This window comes from Apis florea, unplaced genomic scaffold, assembly GCF_048593485.1.
Source record: "Apis florea isolate Af1SG1 unplaced genomic scaffold, ASM4859348v1 contig_3203_pilon, whole genome shotgun sequence".
Lineage (NCBI taxonomy): Eukaryota > Metazoa > Arthropoda > Insecta > Hymenoptera > Apidae > Apis > Apis florea.
Window position 1 is genome coordinate 3,904,947 of NW_028256723.1, and position 21,498 is coordinate 3,926,444.

At 30.9% G+C, this 21,498-nt stretch overlaps 5 protein-coding genes and 1 long non-coding RNA gene across 16 annotated transcripts in view; 3 read left to right on the forward strand and 3 right to left on the reverse strand.

The window, feature by feature from the left end:
* The window catches only part of kug (FAT atypical cadherin kugelei), a 493,364-nt gene extending 489,634 nt beyond the window's left edge, over positions 1 to 3,730 (forward strand). For 7 of the 8 annotated variants that reach the window (XM_086911134.1, XM_086911128.1, XM_086911131.1 and 4 more), the window contains one exon: positions 458 to 3,730. In XM_086911134.1, coding sequence (XP_086767260.1) covers positions 458 to 1,008 — 551 coding nt within the window. In that variant the 3' untranslated portion in view covers positions 1,009 to 3,730. The remainder of the gene's footprint in view (positions 1 to 457) is intronic. The other variant, XR_015292967.1, reaches the window with a different exon arrangement.
* A 213-nt stretch (positions 3,731 to 3,943) lies between these two features.
* On the reverse strand, positions 3,944 to 8,003 carry Trap1 (TNF receptor associated protein 1). Its single transcript, XM_003693820.4, has 13 exons — positions 7,361 to 8,003; positions 7,051 to 7,152; positions 6,885 to 6,967; positions 6,545 to 6,772; positions 6,175 to 6,341; positions 5,955 to 6,064; positions 5,791 to 5,864; positions 5,366 to 5,712; positions 5,105 to 5,252; positions 4,912 to 5,039; positions 4,651 to 4,832; positions 4,282 to 4,580; positions 3,944 to 4,153 (listed from the first exon to the last, which is right to left on the reverse strand). The coding sequence occupies exons 1-13, from the start codon at positions 7,473 to 7,475 to the stop codon at positions 4,052 to 4,054; spliced, it is 2,085 nt and encodes a 694-aa protein (XP_003693868.2). The 5' UTR covers positions 7,476 to 8,003; the 3' UTR covers positions 3,944 to 4,051.
* Positions 8,004 to 8,829: 826 nt separating this feature from the next.
* Positions 8,830 to 14,989, reverse strand: LOC100872813 (CD151 antigen). Its single transcript, XM_086911143.1, has 7 exons — positions 14,720 to 14,989; positions 14,486 to 14,651; positions 14,073 to 14,291; positions 12,535 to 12,717; positions 12,159 to 12,371; positions 10,550 to 10,757; positions 8,830 to 10,478 (listed from the first exon to the last, which is right to left on the reverse strand). Exons 2-7 carry the CDS (start codon positions 14,546 to 14,548, stop codon positions 10,420 to 10,422), a joined length of 945 nt encoding a protein of 314 aa, XP_086767269.1. The 5' UTR covers positions 14,549 to 14,651; positions 14,720 to 14,989; the 3' UTR covers positions 8,830 to 10,419.
* On the forward strand, positions 11,330 to 13,044 carry LOC147657149 (uncharacterized). The gene is made up of 2 exons (XR_015292975.1): positions 11,330 to 12,398; positions 12,486 to 13,044. It is a non-coding gene; the product is annotated as an uncharacterized LOC147657149 (long non-coding RNA).
* Positions 14,990 to 15,413: 424 nt separating the features above from the next.
* On the reverse strand, positions 15,414 to 18,999 carry Elp4 (Elongator complex protein 4). 3 transcript variants are annotated; one of them, XM_086911140.1, is made up of 6 exons: positions 17,049 to 17,646; positions 16,927 to 16,962; positions 16,832 to 16,846; positions 16,227 to 16,723; positions 15,930 to 16,142; positions 15,414 to 15,847 (listed from the first exon to the last, which is right to left on the reverse strand). In XM_086911140.1, exons 1-6 carry the CDS (start codon positions 17,164 to 17,166, stop codon positions 15,740 to 15,742), a joined length of 987 nt encoding a protein of 328 aa, XP_086767266.1. In that variant the 5' UTR covers positions 17,167 to 17,646; the 3' UTR covers positions 15,414 to 15,739. The 3 variants fall into 3 exon arrangements, with proteins under 3 accessions (XP_086767266.1, XP_086767267.1, XP_031772545.1); XM_086911141.1 differs by lacking the exon at positions 17,049 to 17,646 and adding an exon at positions 18,037 to 18,999 and having other exon boundaries at positions 16,227 to 16,846; XM_031916685.2 differs by having other exon boundaries at positions 16,227 to 16,846; positions 17,049 to 18,999.
* A 562-nt stretch (positions 19,000 to 19,561) lies between these two features.
* The window catches only part of mam (neurogenic protein mastermind), a 214,835-nt gene continuing 212,898 nt past the window's right edge, over positions 19,562 to 21,498 (forward strand). For both annotated transcript variants that reach the window (XM_086911136.1, XM_086911137.1), the window contains exon 1: positions 19,562 to 20,994. In XM_086911136.1, coding sequence (XP_086767262.1) covers positions 20,503 to 20,994 — 492 coding nt within the window. In that variant the 5' untranslated portion in view covers positions 19,562 to 20,502. The remainder of the gene's footprint in view (positions 20,995 to 21,498) is intronic.

The window sequence follows — 21,498 nt, forward strand, 5'->3', positions numbered from 1 at the left end:
TGAGTATGCGACTGCATGCTCGCAGTACATTGCTTTCTTTCGCAGCTATTAGAATAAATTATTGTTCAGATGGAACGGTCTTTAGCTCATTTACGTCTTAATAGAGATTTTTTTGCGTAAGATAATTTTAGAGGAAGGTATCGAAACTTGTTTTCCCTCGAGTACTTTATATATTACTTTATATAAATAATAACAATAATAAGGGATGCATGTTGAAGTACTAAGGTAGACTCGATGGTCCTCATTTTAAATTTAATTATCATATTATTTTAATATTGATTTGACAGAATATGAAACTAGTGATCTAGTAGCAACACTAAAAGTGACAAATTTTTTCATACAACTTTTTTTTTACAAAAAAAAAAGAAAGCTGCTTTTAGTATCTAATTTAATTGTTAAATTGAAAATTGAAATAAATCTCCAAAGTGCATAAAATCATGGATTATATTGATTACAGTGCACGGCTCTGTAGATCCAGCGAGAGACATCGAGACATTGAACGAAGATCAAGAATCAGAATATGTCGGGGACTCGGAATGCGGGACTGAATTCTCCGAGCAATATCAATGCGCGGAGACACAGCGTCTGAATCCCCTGGACAGTGGGGGCGAAGGAGAATACAAGTATAAAGGCTCGGAAAGTTATCTTCGCCATCCGAATTCTTATTTACCGCATTACAACATCCACACGGACACAGAGAACGAAACGAATCCGTTGAATGGACGTCTTAGTACTTTAGAATCCGACGAGGAGGAAGACGACGTAGTGCCTTATGGTTTCCCAAGCACCCGACGAAACCGATGCCACAAAGGAGACGAGGTCGATGAGATCGGTTCGGTGATCACCACTCTCGAGGAAAGGAATTCGTTGTTGGGCGGTGCGACGAGTAACAGCGACTTGTCCACCAATTTGTGCGAGATTGATGATTCCGAGTACGAGATCACCGATCAAAAAAGTAACGGCCGTTTGTGGTTATCGGGGAACGGTATCACGCAAACCTCGGTGTGACAAACAGTGGTGCCACGACTTAAAAACAAATTGAACATAATCGTGTTTTTTTTTTTGTGCTTATTGAATAAAGACAGTGCGAATGTTATGTGAATATAAAAAGAAATATTGTACATACGTATTATCGAATCAGAGGTAGAGAAAAAAAAATGATAAAAAGTGTGTACAGAGGCAGCTATGAATATAAAGAATTGATAAACACGAGATAATTAATAAACACGGTATAAAAATTCGCATACTGAGCTAACGATGCGCGTTGTTTACGCATCGTACCTCAAATCTCCTATGTAGGTAGAGCTTAGGTACTCTCACGTACTTAATTCCGCGAAATCCTCGAAACAATTGAATATGAAAATGACGTATCCGGGAGCAATTCTTGTTTTCATATAACTTCCGTTATATATATTTCATAATAATTGAAATAGGACCATTTGACGAATTAGTAACTTAGAAGATTGCATTTTATCAGATGACTTTGTTTAATTAACATTTTGACAATTTTATGATATATGGATTATTAAAAGTTTTGTTTCTTTTTAAAGATAAAACATCTTTCCATTCTACCAAAGGGGATGAGGTTTAGTAAAAAAAAAAAAATATATATATATATGTATGTATGTATATGTATACAATATGAAAAATATATGTATACATATATATCGTGGCAACTATACGCAACTATTACGTGAATAAGAAGTTATCTTGATTAAGAATAAAATTTGTTACTTGAGAGAAGTAAATTTAATCACGACCGCGTTGTCAGACCAATGACTATTGTTTAATAATCTATCGTTTAAACTTAAATGTTATCCGCAACTATAATTCCACTGCAAAAAAAAAGTACATAGGTACATTTATGTATTTTTACTATTTGCTAACCGACTTTATTTTGGTTACGTACGAAATGAACAGAAGGACTACTTAATAATATAGATATAAGTACAGCATACATATAGTCTAGTGAGTAAATAAATTGACTCTAGTGAAAAAAAAAAAAACAGTGCTCTGCTTCTAGGGCGAATATATGTGCATGTCTGCTGACGTTTACTGCAGCAAAGCACAATAGTTAAAAAGATATGAAATATTTTTACTGTGATGATAATAATGTTTATACAATGATCAAATACTATGACTTGTATGATAATGATTGTAATATTAACTATCCAACGTTTTTTAAGAGAAAGAAGATTAAGGAATCGCGGAAGATAGTACTCCAATTCCGTGCGTATGTAATACTAAGTCAACGTTCCGTTCGTTTAACTTCATTTTTTTTTCTCTCTCTTTTTTTTATATATATATTTTACTTCATTTCTTCTTCCATTAGTCACCATCAGTTCAACAAACATAACTGCATATATGGTGCTATTACTTACATCACGCTTTAACATTTTTATCTACTCGATAAGACTGCTCAGCAATGTGGATCATTCGCAATTCATCAACGCTCTTCATAAATTACTCATAGTTCTCATACCGTTATTTTCATCGTGAAAATCTGTCCAAATAACGATAATGAAACATTTTTTGAACTGCCAACTTAATATAATGCCGTACGAACGAAGGCATTCCCCTTGATTAATTTGTGTAGTTAAACGTGACACACAAAGAGTCAAGAAACTGTTATTTCTGTGCCTAATGTCTTTTAAATACCGTGTACTTCCATGCAAGATACTTCTTTTTCCGTTGAACAAATGTTTAGCAGCAGCTTAATTGGGAGAGGTGTACACGTTCTGTTTATACATGTAGAATTCTACTGACAAATTCACTGTTTATGTTCCTGTTCTCTGATGTTAGCCATCTTTTTCTACATTTAGTATGATAAATGAGTAAACGACGTTAATAATATAAAACAGGGTGACTTCTTTTGTGTTTAACCGAGAGGAAAAGAAATTATTGTCTTCTTTTTGTGTAAGTTTGAAATAGCTGTGCCTCTCGTCTCTGAAATTTCAATGCAATTACTTACATGGATACAATGAACATGACAATTTATTCTATATTAGAATGAAATAAGGATATTGTACAGTTTTAACTTAACAAATTGTATCGGAATCAACATCAATGCGCAATGAAAATTTCAGTTTGCGTCGAAGCACAGCGAATTCTTAACTATTAAGATTAGTTTTTATATCTTATGAATTAACAGTGAAGAAACATTGGTTAAAGACTGTAAAGCGATGCGGATTAAACGATCATTCATTTATAAATATGGTACCAATCAGTTTGTATCACGTGGACATTATGAAGTATTTCGTTTTAAAGATAAAAAAGAAGAAACGCAATATTTTATGGAACTTTTGATCAAATAACGTTAAGTTTTAAATGAAAATAGAATTAATTAATTCACTATGATTAATAATTTAAGCAATTGGAATTGATCAAAATAAGTGAATTTTATTTGTGTGCGTTTACTTTTTTATTTTTCAAACAACTTATTATTGATTTGTGTACTTGATAACTTACAAACTAATAAATAGTTCCATTTATTTCTTACTTTATTGTAACTTGCCATAATTGTAGGATGATGACGAACGTAGAAAATTAAACATGAAAAAAATGTGAGTACAACTTCCAAATTCACCGCAACACTTAGCCCTGCTAATAGGATACATATCGATATCATGAAATCCTTCAAACAATGAGGAACTTGACTTGTTATAATTAGAAGGCTATAATTAATTTGTACAAGATCAACCTATTGTAATAAAGAATACAATCTTGCCTATATTTTGTATTATTATACTAATTCTAAAACCGTTATGTTATAATTGTTTTCCATTTATATATGAATTTATTAGTTAAGATTAGTAAAATAATGAACGTTTGAATTAATTAGATATATCAAATAATTTATTTTACAAATCATAAAAGTAATAATAATTATTTAGTAATTAATCGCATTTTTTTACTAAATAATATTTTTAACTATAAAAAGTAATTTTACAATTATCAAATAATTATTTTATTTAAAATGGTTGTATTATATACAATAAATCTATAACTTATAAAAAAAATATTGTTGCAAATTTTTTTTTAAATTACAAAACTAACTTTTTTCTAATGCTAAAGTCAATAATTCATTTATTGATGCTAGTAATATACGTGGATTGTCAATTAAACCAGCTTCTACCATACTATTAGTGAATAACTGAAACAAATTAAAAAAAAAATTAGAATATATAAAATTTAAGAATTTTCTAAATACATAAATAATATATACATAATATTTTTATAGATAAATAATTATATATAAAAAAAATAAATTTAATAATATACCTGTTTTATAAGAAGATCTGCTAATTTTGTATTGCTATTTATTAATTCACAAAGTTTTTTGATAAGAAAATGATTAGGATTTATTTCAAAACATGGTCGAAGCAGAGAATATAACATTTCATCTCCAAATTGACGAGTTTGTACGCGGGTAAAATGTCTTGCAGTTGCCATCTCTTGGACTGTAATTATACACGGATGTGACTCAAGTCGAGTTGTCATCTTAATATCATATGCTTTTCCAGATAATACTTTTTTCATATGAGTTATAAGATTATTAATTTCACCTTGATTAATAATATCTAAACAAATACATATTAAAAATTAATGAATAAGATATTTATAAAAATTTGAAAATCTTCGAATACTTACGAGGACTATCAGATTTTGAATCTAATTCGCATAAATTTTCTTCAACAGAAGTTAAAGTATGAGACTTAAATTTTCTTAAATTTAAGAAAATAACATCATCATATGCCTCATAACAAAAGAGTACTTCAACGTTACGTTTCTTTAGAGATTCATAATATGGTGATTGTTCAGCTAATTGACGGCTATTATTAAAATATAATAATTGTTAATAATATTGTTCCAATTATTTATATTTTTATACAAAAAATAATTAATTTTTACCTTGGCGCTAACAAGTAATAGATTTTTGTCTGATCGGAAGGCATACGTTTAGAATAATCTTCGAGACTTGTTGATTCACCTGCTGCTATTGCAGAGGATTCAAATCGTAAAAGATTGGCTATTGCTTCCTATGAAAATATAAAAGCATAATTAAACCATTATCACAAAAATAAAAATAGTATATAATAATTACCTTTTCTTCCTGAGTATCAGTACTCACAATACCTTCTTTTAAGAAAACACTGTAATCTTTATAAAATTTATTATAGTCTTCAATCTGTTTCTGAGATTTTTCATTCAGAAACTTTAAAATTCGTGTAGTTAGAACATTACGTAATTTTCTATAATTAAAACGATTAAATAAAATTAAAATGATTGCTAGCATACATATATAATAATATATAATATATATAGCATTATATGTAATATTTTTGATTATTTTTGATTATTTTACCCAATTAAAGTACTATTCTGTAGTAACTCGCGACTTAAATTAAGAGGAATATCTTCAGAATCGACGACTCCAACAATGAAACGCATCCAATTTGGTAAAATATTTTCCACTTTATTTTTTATTAAAACTTTACGGCTATATAATGAGATACCGCTCGTTTCACTTTTAGCAAAATCAAATAATGGTGGTTTCGTTTCTGGGAAATATAATAAAGCTCTTATATTAAGTGGAACATCAGTTGAATACTGCAATATAAATCGTGGAGAATCAAAACAATTTCCAATAAATCTATAAAATTCCTTATGTTGTAGAGATGTAATATCTTTTGAATCAAGCATCCATAATGGCTGGAAAAAAATGTATAATAATATAATAATATAATAATAAAGTATCCATATAAAAAAATATGAATAATCAAATCCTACCTGTATAATATTAACTTTTTTGCCATTAACATAAATAGGACTGTTGATAAAGTTGCTATACTTAGTAATGAGACCTTTAGATATTAATAAATATCAATTAATCATCAAAAAAATAAAGAAATTAAAAAATAAATAAAAATAATAATATTATAATTCTAACGTACGATTAATTGTATCTTCATCGCTAAATTGCCGGCATTCCATATTTAAGTGTATAACAATTTTCGTTCCAGGTTGAACTTCTTCAGCTTTTGAAATGTTAAATGTATTAGAACTAAAAAAAACATATATTCTGAAATTCAACGCCGCTCGATATTTTCAGATTTTCGCACATCTTTATTACATAAATCTAGAAATATCTATAAATTATAAAATATTTTTTACCCATCAGAAACCCAACAAAGATCTTCAGCATCTTTTGTATATGATTTTGTAAAAACTTCTACTTTATCAGCAACCATAAAAGCACTATAGAAACCAACTCCAAATTGTCCAATAATATGAGATGAGTCTCCAACATTTTGCTTCTTTTTTAATTTCTCTATAAAAGCCTGTATTAAAGAAAATTCCATGTTAATATTCAATAAATTGTTTATATAATAAAAATTACTTATATTAATTGGATTATTATAAATATTATTGTGAAAAATAAGATATTTTTTCATTTAAATTAATATATATATATATATATAATATATATAATAAGATATATTTTTAAAAAAAATATATTATTTGTAATTTTAATTTCACTTACTCTGGAACCAGATCGAGCTATTGTTCCTAAATTTGATATTAATTCTTCACGAGTCATACCAATTCCTGTATCCTGAATTACAAGAGTTCTATTTTGTTTATCAGTACCAATGTGAATTTCTAAGCTTCGATCACCAATAACTTCTGCAACTTTGGAATCACTTAAACGCATATATCTTAATTTTTCAAGTGCATCACTTGCATTAGAAATCAATTCACGAAGAAATACCTTAAAATACAAAAAATCATATAATCAAGAAAAAAATTTTATTCTGCTAATATTTATGTATTAAAATTATATAATATTATAAAAATTATATGTAAAATTAAATCAATCTTACTTCTTTATTTGAATATAAGGATTTTGCAACAATTTGTAAAAGCATCTGTGTTTCTGATTGAAATTCATGTTTAACACCTTCCTCTAAAAAAATTAAATGCACATTATATACTACACTACATAAAATATATATTTTTGAAAACATAAAAAAAATATTTTATAGTTACCTGTAGATTTCTCAACATCTTTTATAATATTATGAATTTCAGTAGTTTGAGTTGCTGTTTGAGATGAAAAGTTTTGCGCTAGGATATTTGTAGTATTTGTAGCTATATATTCAAAAGTAGAATATTAAAGTATTAAATAAGTCATTAAAATTGGAAATTAATATTAAATAAGAATAACTATTCAAATATTATAATATCATATCATATGAATTAATAATTTAATAAATAATTTAATTTAATTTAAGAAAGTAAATCACCTTAAAATCTAAATAATTAGAAAAATAAGATTAAAATAACATGATATACAAACCTAAAAGCCGTTGACATTGTTTTTCTAAAATTCTTCTTTCAAAACTTCGATTCAATGGTCTTGAAAGATTTTTTCCAAATTTAATTGCAAGTCGCAATCTATGAAAGGTAGCCATGCTTTCGAAATAACTAGAAAATTTTCACTCGCGTTTACACGTGATTACCGATCGAAAGAACGAAATATCAACGAAAGATCATTTAAGGGATAGACTATTCAATGTATTTTTTAGAATCTTTTTATCATTTTGGTATCAATCTTAACCTTTGGGTCAAGTTTTTTTTTAATTTATTTAAATCTAATCCCTATCGTCAAACGATAAACAGAGAGAAAAAGAAAGTAAAATATAACAACTAATGGAAGAATGAATTAGAATAATAATTCAGAAATCAGCGCCATCTGTAGAATGCCGCAAATGAAACATGAATATAAATAAGAAAAAGTAAAGAATAAATAGGATAAGAATTAATCACCAACGTCATCTTTTAAGATTAAAGATCTTTTTATAGATAAAATAGGATATTGAAGAAATAGTGTTGATCCTCAATTCTATTCTAACATAATCTACTTTTGAAAATATCTTTAGTACTCAAGAGATGTCACTTGATGGTCAATTCGTGCTCTATTTCTATTCGTATCTTACTATTTATTTTTTTTATGTATATTTATTCATTTATGGCAATCTAGAGATGGCGCTGATTCCCGAATTTTTATTTTATCTTTGTACTTTTCTCATTATTTGTTCTCTTTATTTATTTGTTCCGCAATTATAAATACATCTACAATTATGAATATTTTAATGTATAGATATTCAACATATTTAAAATTCCTAAAATTTCTATATTCTTCTAAGGACTTTGTAAAGATACTCGATTACTTTTAGCGAGGGTAGCAAGGGTTTCCGTTTTATTATAACATTCAAGAATACAACACAATTAATAATGCATATTTACAAAGCATAACGTATCCATTATTATATATTAAAATTTAATCGTAAATAATTTTTAACCAATTTAATAACACAGTTTATATTGTAATTAAAAAATTAAAAATTCTATTAAAAAGATTATATCATGTGATTTTTGTTATTATTATTATTATCTTAATATGACAATAAATGTTACTGCCATATTTCAATAGTTGAATAAAGCAAGAATCAGAACAAGCGATTCTGAAATAGAAAAATCTCAAAAATAATTTCTATAAATTTTTTCATTTTAGAATTTTTCTAATTTATTTAAATACTCTTAAATTATATCAGTAATGTATATTGGATATTTATATAATGTTCAAATATAGATAAAAATTTAGCGGAATACGTTATTTTTTTGTATTACTTGAAAGTGAATAATTAAAAACTGCAAGAATTGCAGTTTACAAAGTCATTCAATATAATGGGATAAATCAGACTTAATTACAATTATACATGCAAATAAGACATCTAGAGAAAAATGAATGATATAAATATCATATTGATTGTTCAATCAAAATGTTTATTCCAATTATTCCACGTGTCGTTAATTTTACCATATCATATCAGTATCAGATTTCGTTCGTGCCAAAGGATTTAAACATAAACTCTTAAGAACTTGCACAGCGTCCTCTCCATCATCTCTCGCATACAAAGTTTGCCTTTTCGTATTTCCAGATTCGAACGATTTTTTATAAAGACTGCCGATCAAACAATTCTCTTTATCTCTCCTCTCATCCGATCTACTTTTTCGTCTCATAGTATTTTTCGAAAATGTACCAGTTCTCTTCGCCTTAAATGAAGATCGATGCCTCCTTTTCTTTCTTAGCCCATCTTCCAAAGAAACTAACGATTTTATCGATGGATAATCAATCTTCTTGTCACACTCTCTTAAATTTAAAACTTGGCTCCTTTTAGAAATGCTCTGATTCGATTCGACCATTCTCCTTTTAGGATGAGTTCGATGACGGAAATTAATCGAGGCGCGCGATGATCCTTTGACAATCGGCCTTAACGTTCCTAAAACTCTACCTCCTTTGACTCTCAGAGGTTCCAACAGATCATTATCGTGCCATGAAGCCACCACGGGCAAACCGCACGCGTTATGCATGCCTACTAATGGCACACCGATCGCTCGATGTTTCTTTATTTCAGGAAATATTTGATACGTGTCGAGAGACGTCCAATTACTGCGGTTACCGCGCTTTGCATTCTCCTCGTACGCCGATATTTTTTGACCCACGTGCCCACGTTTGAAATCAATCGTTCCCCACTTACTCTTGATCCTCGTTTCCTCGTTCCTCAACCGCTTCAAATCTCTATTCTCCTCGTTGGATCGATCCCGAATTCTCGTGTCCTCTTTTGATCTTCGTTGACTGCAATTATATTTTTGAAGGGGAGACTTGTGAAAATAATCACCAAAATCGCTGATATCATCCCTCTGATTCGAAACGTTGTGTTCACTCTTCGCGATCCTCCTGTCCAAAGTTTTTATCTTCGAATTGATCTTACGCTGCTCATCTTGAATTTCACGTTGGTAGTCGCAAGAATGGCAGGATCTCCTGGTTGGGTTTAAAATTTCCGAATGCTTCGAGGCGTTCATGGTCGATCGTCGAATTTGAGATTTAACTTCGTTTTGCGGAGAGGATATGGTTTTGTATTTGGTTAAACGGAGACTCTTATCGGGTTCGGACATTGAAGATTCGAATTGAAGTTGAGTTGGTATCTCTGACCGCTTCAACGTTCCAATGTTGTGGGCTATCGAGGCCTGATAATTCTTTATTGGAATACTTCTGACAGTGGCGCCGCCGGTGTGTAATTTCGTAATCGTCGCGTTGCCTTTGTCACAATGTTTATCGAGATTGTTCCTCTCTGTTGACCAAGTTTTATTGGGACAGTCTATTGCGCGCTCTTCGTACAATTGATCACTTCGCAACACTTCGCCCTCGTCAAATTCTGGAGAATTTTTCCACTCTTCGATTATACTCTTACTAAATCTTCTTACATCTCCTAGTTTGGATAAGTTTTTCGACACGGTTCTCGTATTCTTGATATCGATCGACGATTTACCCTCACTGCCCTCTAGCCACCTTCATGATTTAGCGCCGAACGTTGTTCCAGTCGCGTGCATTCTGTTCTCGATATCCAATCCTGTAAACGGCGTTGCAATGATGATTCGTTTAAAAAAAAAATTGGGTAAAAAAGAAAGGAGAACTTGTTACCAAAATCGTGCTCGCTTTCGTTGAACGGGCTGAGCGTTTGCGTGGATGTAAACGTTGATGCTTGCGACTTAGCCCTCTTGGTTCCTTTTGAACAGGCAAGGAATGTGCTTAGAAGCGCGCTCACTTCTACGAAAATAATAGCAAGTCCGATCACGAGCAGTATCAACGCTTGGTCTTGAGTCCATTTCTCCAACATCTCCAAGCAACCCTAACAAACAAATATCATTTAATAAATCTTTCTTTATAAAATATAAAATAAGATATGAGACAGAAAATAGTTTGATAGAGATTAACTTCTTATTATCTAATAAATGTGGATAATATTAATAATGTGTCTAAGAACTAATGAAACTTTGATTGTAAATTTCACCGTATTTTGACAATGATTTTATGGGGGATGTCAAATCGAGATGAAATATTTTGCAGATTGATCGAGATGAGTCATTTATAAATTATTTAGAGATTAATCATTCCAACATCCTCACAAAGAGAGACGAAAATGCTAATGGAAAACAAGCATGGATAAAAATTAAAGAAGAAACTAAAGAAGAAAATGAATTGATTCAGAGTTTTTGACGAGAAATAAAAATATAATTGGAATAATTGTAATTTGGAATAAATAAGACGAGTGACTCAAAATTTTATTGTAAAACATTTTTGCAGATAGATTGAAAATATATAATAGTTTCATAAGTAATTTTTCTATTCTCCCCTACATTTAACTTCCCTTCTTTCGTCCAATCAATTTTTTTCAACTCGATAAATTCTTTAAATTTCAAGGAAGACGGATCGGTTTCATTCACACTGATAAAACAACATACAACGTTTCATGAGACTCTTACAAACGTGTTACACGTTCTATATTCACGAAGAGATAACGTCATCACGTGTGGACAATCGTCAACACACGCATCACGTGACATTTCAATCTGCATTCACCGTTCTTCTACGCAACGGTGCGAAATTAAATACACGCCAGGAGGAGGGAAGGAAGATAAGAAAACTTTCTGGCACAATAGACGAGCTTCATCATTCCGTCCTTTTTCCGCTGTTCACCGACGGACGCGCCCGTTTTCCAGATACGATACAGATTGAACGATACATCAACGCTTTGCCCCGTTTTTATGCAACCCGCATCATCCGACTGAATTTCCCTTAGGCGCGGCGCGATACTCGCATGCGGGTCATTATTGAACGCGTGCGTGTGTGACAGCAAAGATAGCAGAACGTTTTCATTTCGCCCTCGATTTTACGTTCGCCCCAAGTTTTATTGCGGGAGAAAAGTGAGTAACGATAATTTTGCATATATATATATAAAACAATATTATTTATAAATAAACGATAATATAAAAATCGATTAGTAAATATAGTCGAGATAATATTATAAGAACACGTAACTTTATTGTTTTGTTTTTTGATGATGAATCGTATAAAGTTTCTTCGATAAACTGCTTAAAGGCAGCTCGGACAAATGTGAAAAAAATAATCTCCACCGAGCGAATAAGTGATGATTTATTACAATTGTTGTATCAACGGGACGTGTCACCCGGTCAAAATGTTTATTTCTTCCACACACGTTTAACAACATCCTCATTAATGATATACGTACCGTGGTGTGGCGGGCATATTGATGTTCGGCGGGATTCAAAGCCTGGCAGAGAGTAAGATTGGCAGGTTCAGGATTGAGGAAGGAATCGGTCTGGTTTACATTATTCAGGGTGCAGCAACTGAGAGGCACCACTAATTCTCTTCGGCCGACTTCCTGCAGCCGCCACCATGAGGTGCCGTAATTGCTGCTTCCGTTTATGCCGCAGCAAGCAAACTGAAAAGATCGAGGCAGGTTTGAAAGGTGTGTGCTTGCTATTTTTTTTTTTTTTTTTTTTTTTGATCATCGATTTCGTGGAGCCGAATAAATAAACCTCTTTATCGCTCGCAGTCTGTCTTTGTTAAACGCTCTGGTTTCGAGACTATATTTAGCAACGTACCGTTGTTTGTGCGAGATCAAGGGCTGCCGTGAATTGCTCTCGACCGGGCACGGCGTAGCTTCGCTGCAAAGCTCGTATCAATCGTGCTGGCCTGACATCGATGCCTAAAACGTGAGGCCAGAACACGACGAGGACGCATACGGTACATTCGCCGAGTAATAGCAGGATTATCGCGATGAAATACTGGAAGTAAAAGTAAAATAAAGTAAAGTAAAGTAATGAGTGGAGTAATTAACGGAAGAAGAATATCGAGGATGGAACTACGAGATAAAATATAATGAGCGAAGTAATTAAGAAACGCTTCTTATTCGAGCGTTGTGTTATTGAATGTTTAATGTTTGAATCGTTTGAATAAAATGATAAGATAAGTTTTTATTTTGATTCAATGTATATTTTAAATGTGTAAATATATAATTACGAATTACACGTGTGCATCTATTGGATTAACGGATTGTAATTTAATTGTAATTTGTAATTATATTCCTTTGGTTTCATCATATCGTACAAAAATTTATTTAATGAAATTATTATCACCCTTTTAGAAAATGTTAAATGCTCGAATTTAATTACATCGAATTTTTAAATAATAACGTATACTTCTGTATGATTTTATCGTAATAAATTTATAGATCAAATTTATAAAAAATTATTAGAGATAAAAATTACCTAGGATTATCTATATATATATATCAATATATCTCTCAGCACTGTCCAGAAGTAAAATACGAGGACGATGCCTCGTTCGTTGACTCGGGCGATACATCTTACAAATAGACTGTTACTAATAAAAAGTTAGAAGCATTCACTAGCTATATTTAAAATTATTATATGTTACTTATCTAAATTTTATATCACAATTGTGAACGTGTTCAAACGTATCACATATCTTCATGGAATAATTATTTTTTTTTTTTTTTGTTCGTCTAATAAGCTCTATGAAATAATTACTGCTTTTAAATGATGCACTTCGTCCTCCTTCTGTAAGCACGCGTGCCTTGATTTATGTAGATCCGTTTTCGAGCAACGACGCATGACGAGTAGACCGACAAAGCGGGAAATCTGGTTTTAGTTTGATTCGAATAAACTCAGTGAAATCGTATAGATTTGGAATTTTTCACGATTAATATAATAAAATAAACTATATAATACGAAAGAATAACAATAGAAACGTTTTTAAATCTGTTCGAAAAACATCTGAAACGTTCCATCATGAATTTCAAATTTTTATTGTGTTGATCTAATTTTGTGAAATGTGAAATTGGAAAGTATTATTGCAGTTTGTTTCTCTTTAGATATATTTGAATTGCTAGATTCTAGCGTTATTTTATCCTAATATTTTATTTTTTTTTTTTTTGCAAATACACTTACTTGTAATCTCGTTATATTTATTATTCTGATTCCTAATTCTAATCTTAATCCTCAATTTACTTAAATATAAATTTCATAGAAATGTATTAAAAAATAATAGAAAATTATAAGTATTCGGAAACTATTCATAATTTTATAACGTAGAATAACTTAAATTTATGGATTCTTACTGAAATTGTGATGCATCGATTATAAAGGCAAATTGCCCAACATCCAAGCAGGCCAGTTAACGTGATCAGAAATCCGAGTCCAACGAGTGCAAATGCTAAGTAATAAAAAAGTGGTTGGTCGGGATGTATATCACCTGGTCCCAATAAACGTGACAGTAAAATACGTTCATCATCAGCTAATAACAATGCTCCTAATGACATCAACGTGAAACCCGATATCTGAAAAGAACAGTAACATTTCTAAATTCTTAGACGTTCGTTAATTCTTTTCAATTCGAATCAATATCACCTTTGAAATAAAACTTTAATTTTCAATTCGAAGAATGAATTTGTTTACGTGTTACATTAAAAAGTATAGTAATCCAAAATGTATAATTCTGCGTTAAAAATAATTTGATTAATTAAAAACTCACCAGAAAAATGACGTTCGAACAGCACACGAAAATTTGAGACATGCCAAAGTTTTTTCTTTCCATTTTAATTCTTAAAATTCTTCTTTACGCATTAACGCGTGCACGACAACAAGAAACCGGTGACTATTTGTCACGTCAATCCTTCGCGGTGACACTCCATTAATAGCCAGGATAAACAAGAATGTTAACCAGGCGAGTAAAATTCATTTCAAATATATATATATATACACACACATATATATTTTTTTTAAGATCGTATTATTGACGATTATTCCTTTTTCCTTTTTTTCACTCTATCAATTTTGAAGTGTACTTGCCCGCGTTAACTTGAACACTGAAAAGCTACCGCGTGATAGATGGTTTACACAGTGCCGTACGAATACTAGCATCTGTAGGTGCGCTTGCGTTACGTGCCCTCATGCGCGACCGACCGGATGGAACCGGAAGGAAATAGAAAGGCACGAAACAAAAAAAAGCACATAAGAGGGGATGAAATATACGTATGTATGTATGTATGTATTTATGCGATTGTTACAGATATAACAGATGCATGTCGAAGTTCATACAGGGGAAGTTACAGCTAATCGGCGTAATCGTCATGGATGAGTAATACTCGACTTATTTATTTCCGTTTACGTTCGTGAAAATTTTCAATATACGTTCGATTTATAAGAAAAATTACGAATATAAATTAACATTTAATTATATATGATTATTTATAATTCTGTAAATAATATTAATCAATAAATATCAAGATTTTTTGAAATATATTATATATTTCATTTCATTCCATTTTTTAAGAATATTGAAATCAATTTAAATGATGTATAACAAAAAATTAAAGTATCGATCAGACATTTAAATATATTTATTTTTTTTTTCTGAATTGAAATTAAATGATATTGTAATAGAATAAAATTTAAACAAATAGTTTTAAATAATTTTGTTTAATATTTTTAATATTTATAATAAAATGTAAATAATATCAGTATAAAGCAGGTAGGCGTGTTATACGTATTATTGTGTGTTCACGAAGCCTATCTCCTCTCGTCTACATTAATTCACGCGATATAGTATGCAGTTCTGATTCAAATAATACATATGACGCTCACCTGTAAGATATTACTACTAATTTTTATTTTTAGATAAATTTCAAAAGAAAAAAAGAAATAAGAAAAGTTTTAATATTATTTTAAAATAATATTTAAAATAAAAAATTACATAAAAAATAAAATTTTGTTAAATCATATTTTTTTAAAAGTCTAAATTCTTATTTGAATGGCTCGAACATCCAAATTGGGATATTGTATCATCTTGTTCCCGTTGAGTAGTATCTCCCAATTCAGGTGGTAAATGTAACACCTAAAGTAAAATTAAAATTAGCAAGAAAAATTACATACATATAGTCAAATATTAATTCAATTATATTTATATAGCTATTTACCTCAATAACAAATTTTTTACGGCGTAATTTGAATGCAAGATCTTGTGAATCTGGATTATGTGGTGCTATGGTATTTAAAGTAAGCATCTTTTGAAGATGTAATAAACCATGATAGTCTTTAAAAAGTGGATTCGTTTCCTTTTGTGAGCCCGCAAATGATTCTAATCTAATTGCAATATCTGATAAATGTTCAACTTGTTGTACAATAGTATCCTAAAATTCAAGTAATCAATATTTTTGAATTTATATCAAAATTATACGAAAATTTAATATATAATTTATATAAATAAAACATACAGATTTATCAAAATATTCTGTAGGTACTGTTATCACACCAACTGCATAAGAATATCTTAAGATTGCTCTAAAATAATATAAAAATTTTAACAAGTCTTGATGCGATTCATCTTCAGAATCACTCCACCATAATCTAGATCCCAATGAATGGATTGCAATTCTTAAAACTTGTCTTTTTTCAGGAGTTTCTGAAATTGAGTATTGTCCTTTTTTCAAAGTTTCTTGAATACACTTTAATAAATTTGTATATGTTGTATTGTTAAAGATTTTATCTTTTACAGGACAACTATCGTCGTACCACTGTGTTATATCTGCTTTTTCAATTACTTCTTTTTCCATTGTTTTTGTAAGATCATAAAAATGACCAAAAAATTGTCCTCCAATTGGAGAAGGATCAATTGCTTTCATATTTTGATACCTCCAAGCAATTTTCATTTGTTCATCAGAATTAGAAGGTTCATCAATTGATTTAGTATCTGTTATAACAGCTGGCATATCTGACACAAGAAGAGATGTTTTAATATCTTTAGATCCAATTAATAATGGTTGTGCAGTAACTACACCTTCAGCCATAAAATATTGTAACATAACTTTTGCATATGTACCATATCGATCTTCCTCTGAAAATAAAAATTATATATATTAAATATATATATTATTTATATATTAATCCTTATAAATTTGATATATTATTACGAACCAATAAGAAATAAAGAACCAATAGGTAATCCACCACCTAAAACAATATATAATTATATAATAAAAAATTATAATTAAAATTGTTTACTTATTTACTTTAAATTCAAAAAATTATATTCAAACCTATTATATAATCTAAAGAAGGAATTCCACAAGAAATAAGTAGTTGTGAATTTTTTAATGAAGGTTTTGTTCCTGATATAAAGGGAATTCTACTGTTTTTTGCACTTAATAAATCCATTATTTTCTAATTTTAATTAAAATTAAAATGATTTTTTAAGATATTTTTAAACAAAAAATAAAGATAGAATTATTTAATTATTATTTAATTATTATGAATTAAAATCTTTTTTTTTTTTAAATATTTTAACTTTCTAATATAACATTAAATAATACACGTAAATAATAACTACGCGCAAAATAATAATATAAAATTGATATTATTTAAAATTTTTATTTAAAAAAAGTTTATTGATAATGAATTTTGACTCATGTATCACAACAATCAATTTACAATTTACATTCAGAGGTTATGTTATATATATAGAGATTAGATTATTATTATAATATAATACATATAATACATAATAAATATATAAATTATTGAAACATATACAATCAAATTATAGAAATATTATTTAAAAATTTACGAAATAGTTCCATGATTTATCGATTAGAATATATATTTTCATTACATTAAATAAACGGAAGATGGCAACACTTGAAGCTACTTAAAAGTAAATCTTTCATAATTTGTAATTCTTTAACTAAAAGAAGTCTATATCTACAATTATAATTTAACAATTATATATATTGTCTACTATCTACATTTTATTAAAATATTAAAACTATTTCAATTTAATTATTTGTTAAATATAATTCTATATATTCAATATACATATAGATTTTCTAGTTATTCAAAACAAAACCTAATATTATTATAAATTAATAAAAAATTCGTATAAAAATCTTTCTTTTTATTTAAATAATTATATTTGAAAAAGTCATATTTAGAAAGGAATATTTAAATATAAATATATAAATATTATCAAAAATTTCTTAAATTATATTTATATCACATAAAGTAATTTCTAAGAGTTATATACATTACTTTTAAAAAAGATTTAACGGCAGACTACGGAAACGTGGCCAGGCGTTAGAGACAGGGGGAATGCTGTATTTCATTTCCCCCTAAATAGGAAGATGCGAGAGAAAGAAAGAGAGACATAGTCTGCAAAGCAGATAAGGAGCAAAGGGAACGCGTGAGTAACCCGTCTCGTACATGTTAGATTTAAAGCTGTGTACGAGCAGTTGTGCACAAGCACGATGTGCAGGTATCCGACACAGTGAAACTCCTCCCTGTTACTATCCTATTTTTCTCCCTTTCTAGTATATTCTACACGGCCACCTTCCTCCTTTACTTCTCCCACTGTTCCCCTACTACTGACATGTTTTCTTCTTCCAACACAATCATGCCAATATATTGATCTCTTGCTCGCTCTTCTGGTCTTTTCCTTTCTTTCTACAGGCCGGAGCACGCTGCCCTCGCTCAACTACCTGTTGTGACGTCCAACGTACACTCGACGACGCACTGGGACAATCGAGAGATTCAGCGCACGCAGCATGCGCTACAGTTTTTCGTGTGTATGGTATATTGTATTATAATATTTATATATTGTTATTTGTACAGAAAAAAATCTTTTGTTGAATTTGATATTAATCAGTAAAATAGAGCTGATATCCGCGAAAGTCTTGTCGTTTGTCGCGTACTCCCACTACAATTTCTCTTCCCGACTCTCATGCAGACGTGCGCCGTAATGAGAGGGAGTAAAAAAGACCAAGAATAGAAAGAGAAGAAGAATATTATAGAGAGGCTCTTATTGAGAAGTTGTAGTTAGACTTTAATGACTAAAGAGGGCATTGGAGACATATTTTAGAATACATAGAAAACAATAACTTCAATATATATATAACAATATTAATATTGATTTGTACTGATTATTATATTGATAAATTTTAATATGTTTTTTTTATAAATAGCTTATATATTTTTGTAATAAATTATGATAACTTATAAAAATTTTGTCTTATTATCTTTTTATTTAAAAAAAATTACACAAAATAATAATTAATTTACAAACTAATTATGATTTATTTTAAACTAGCTCTTATTTCAAAAATTAGATCTTGTTTTAAAAATTTTTGACCATATTAGAATATTCATTTATTATTAATTTTTCATAAAATAATATAAATTTATTCATTAATTAAGCATTAAATAATAATTATATTTCATATTTTTTTATAAATAATTTTTTATATAAAGGAAAATAAATAATCATTATCAATAATATTTTAATTTTAACTGTAATAATAATTTAATCTTAATAATTTAATATTAATTATATATATTTAATCTTAATTTATCAATTTCTATTATTTTTTTCTCAAAATACGTTTATAATGAGAAAATAGTATATTTGAAAATAAAAAACAAAATTTTATAATAGACGAATATTAATTAATTATAATAAGTAAAATTTAAAGAAAGAAAAATTTCATATATGGCGCCAACTCTGTTTAGTTATAAAGATCACTATCAGATGGCGTGGCAATTTGGGCGCCTCTTGTATACACGGAGTTTCCAGGCCCTGAACTTAGTCGCGCGCGGTGAACGTTCCGTCCTACTGTCGAATCTTCGCGCGCGTCTCGTCGAGAGTGACAGTTCGAAAACTTCTTTTACACGGAAGACAAATGCTATCGTTCGACTCATGAATATCGTTACATTGTCATTAAATTAATGGAATGCGAACAACTTCTGTGGGTACTTCAAGGAAACATTGTGTTCTCATTACTGATTCAGTAAATATCGTAGCAATCTCGAGCGAAATGCGTTCGCGTGGAGGCTAAACAGCGGTGACTCGTTGCGTTGGAACGACACGGACTTCACGGTATACCGTCCAGTCACGTGGCTTCGAGAATAAAACACGAAGTATAATATCGACGGTATGTCGCGATGTCAACAACCGGACAGGCAAAACAGTGCCTAAACGTGACATTGGTGCGTGCCTGGTGTGATAAAAGACGACGAACATTTGTTTATAGTGTCTCGTGTCATGATTGGTCTAGCAATTTATTGTTCCACTAAAACGAAAAGTGACAAAGAACCATAAATACAATAATATTAACAAGGATTTTTACAAATAATATCATATTCTTATATGTGTCGTACACATATATTACATATAGATGTCGAACAAGAATTAAATGAAATTACGAAACAATCGTGCGATCGACACGAAGCGTGGTTGAAAATTATCGTTGAAAATTAATCGGCACTAGTGTGATTATCGGACAAAAGCAAGCGTGGTACAGCAGTGTCGACGCGCGAATATATTCCAAATGCGTCTTGACCGGAAGTTGAGGATCGTCGCATTGGCAGGGTGGCAGAGGATGCCCGGCTCGAGGGCAGCGGCGGGAGACGAGGTTGTAGCAGTAGCAGTAGCGTGCGTCAGGCGCTTCGGTAGCAGAGGTTCTCACTGAGCTGGCTTACCCTGCGGTGGATTTAGGGGGCTGTATGGAGGCCGGGGGGCTCCTGCCCCGCCAGCCCCCGCAAGGCCCCCCCGGCACCGCGCCTGGCCCGATTTCGGTCTGCGTGGGCCAGGCTCCTAATACCAATACTAATAACAACAACGTAAACAACCTGCAAAATAGCGTCCTAGCTCAATCAGCCGGGATTCACGATCTAAACGCGGCCGGCCAGTTGAACGTAACCAGTCAACAGCTGCAATTGCAGCAACAAATGGGTCAAGCACCTGGCATGGGTGAGGTACTCACCCCCAAGAGGCAGGCGGTCGTCGATCGTCTGAGAAGAAGGATAGAAAGTTATCGACGTAGACAAACCGATTGCATACCAAGATTCGACCAAAGCTTCAACGGTCTATGCGAACAAAATATTCAAGACACACTAGTGCTGAAGCAACGTTTCCTCGAGAGTAAGGCAAAACGGCAGGCCAAGAAAACGGACAAGAAGCAAAGCGAGCCGGTCGGTCTCTCCAGCGTTCACGTGGTGAGTCATTTACTCTACTTGTTGGCTTTCGCGTCTGTCTCTCGTTGGCGTTCCTCGTCACAATACCACGCTTATAGTCGGCGTAGGTGATCGCGCTCGTTTGCACGCGCGCACATGCCGGTCGTCAACCTTCCTCTTCTACCAAATTTCTTATCACATATCTTCTTTTTCGTGCACGACCTTGTTATTTCGTGCACTCACTTCCGAGAGAAGATTAATGATATTTCGCGAACGGTATGACGAATTGTATCGTTGTTGCTATTGTGTTTGCTCGTCCGGAACGATCGAGTTCCGGATCACGATAATCGAGTTTTAACGATGAACGTAAATTATCGATGATATACGTTACAAATTTTCCTGTCGAAAATGAAACAAACTTATGGGCACTTGATGATCGTGAAACATGATGAGTATTGTGTAAACGTGTATGCGCGCGCGCGCGCGATCCAGAAACGCGATCATTGCGTCATGCGATTGAGAACATCTAAACAGTGTAGTAAGTAC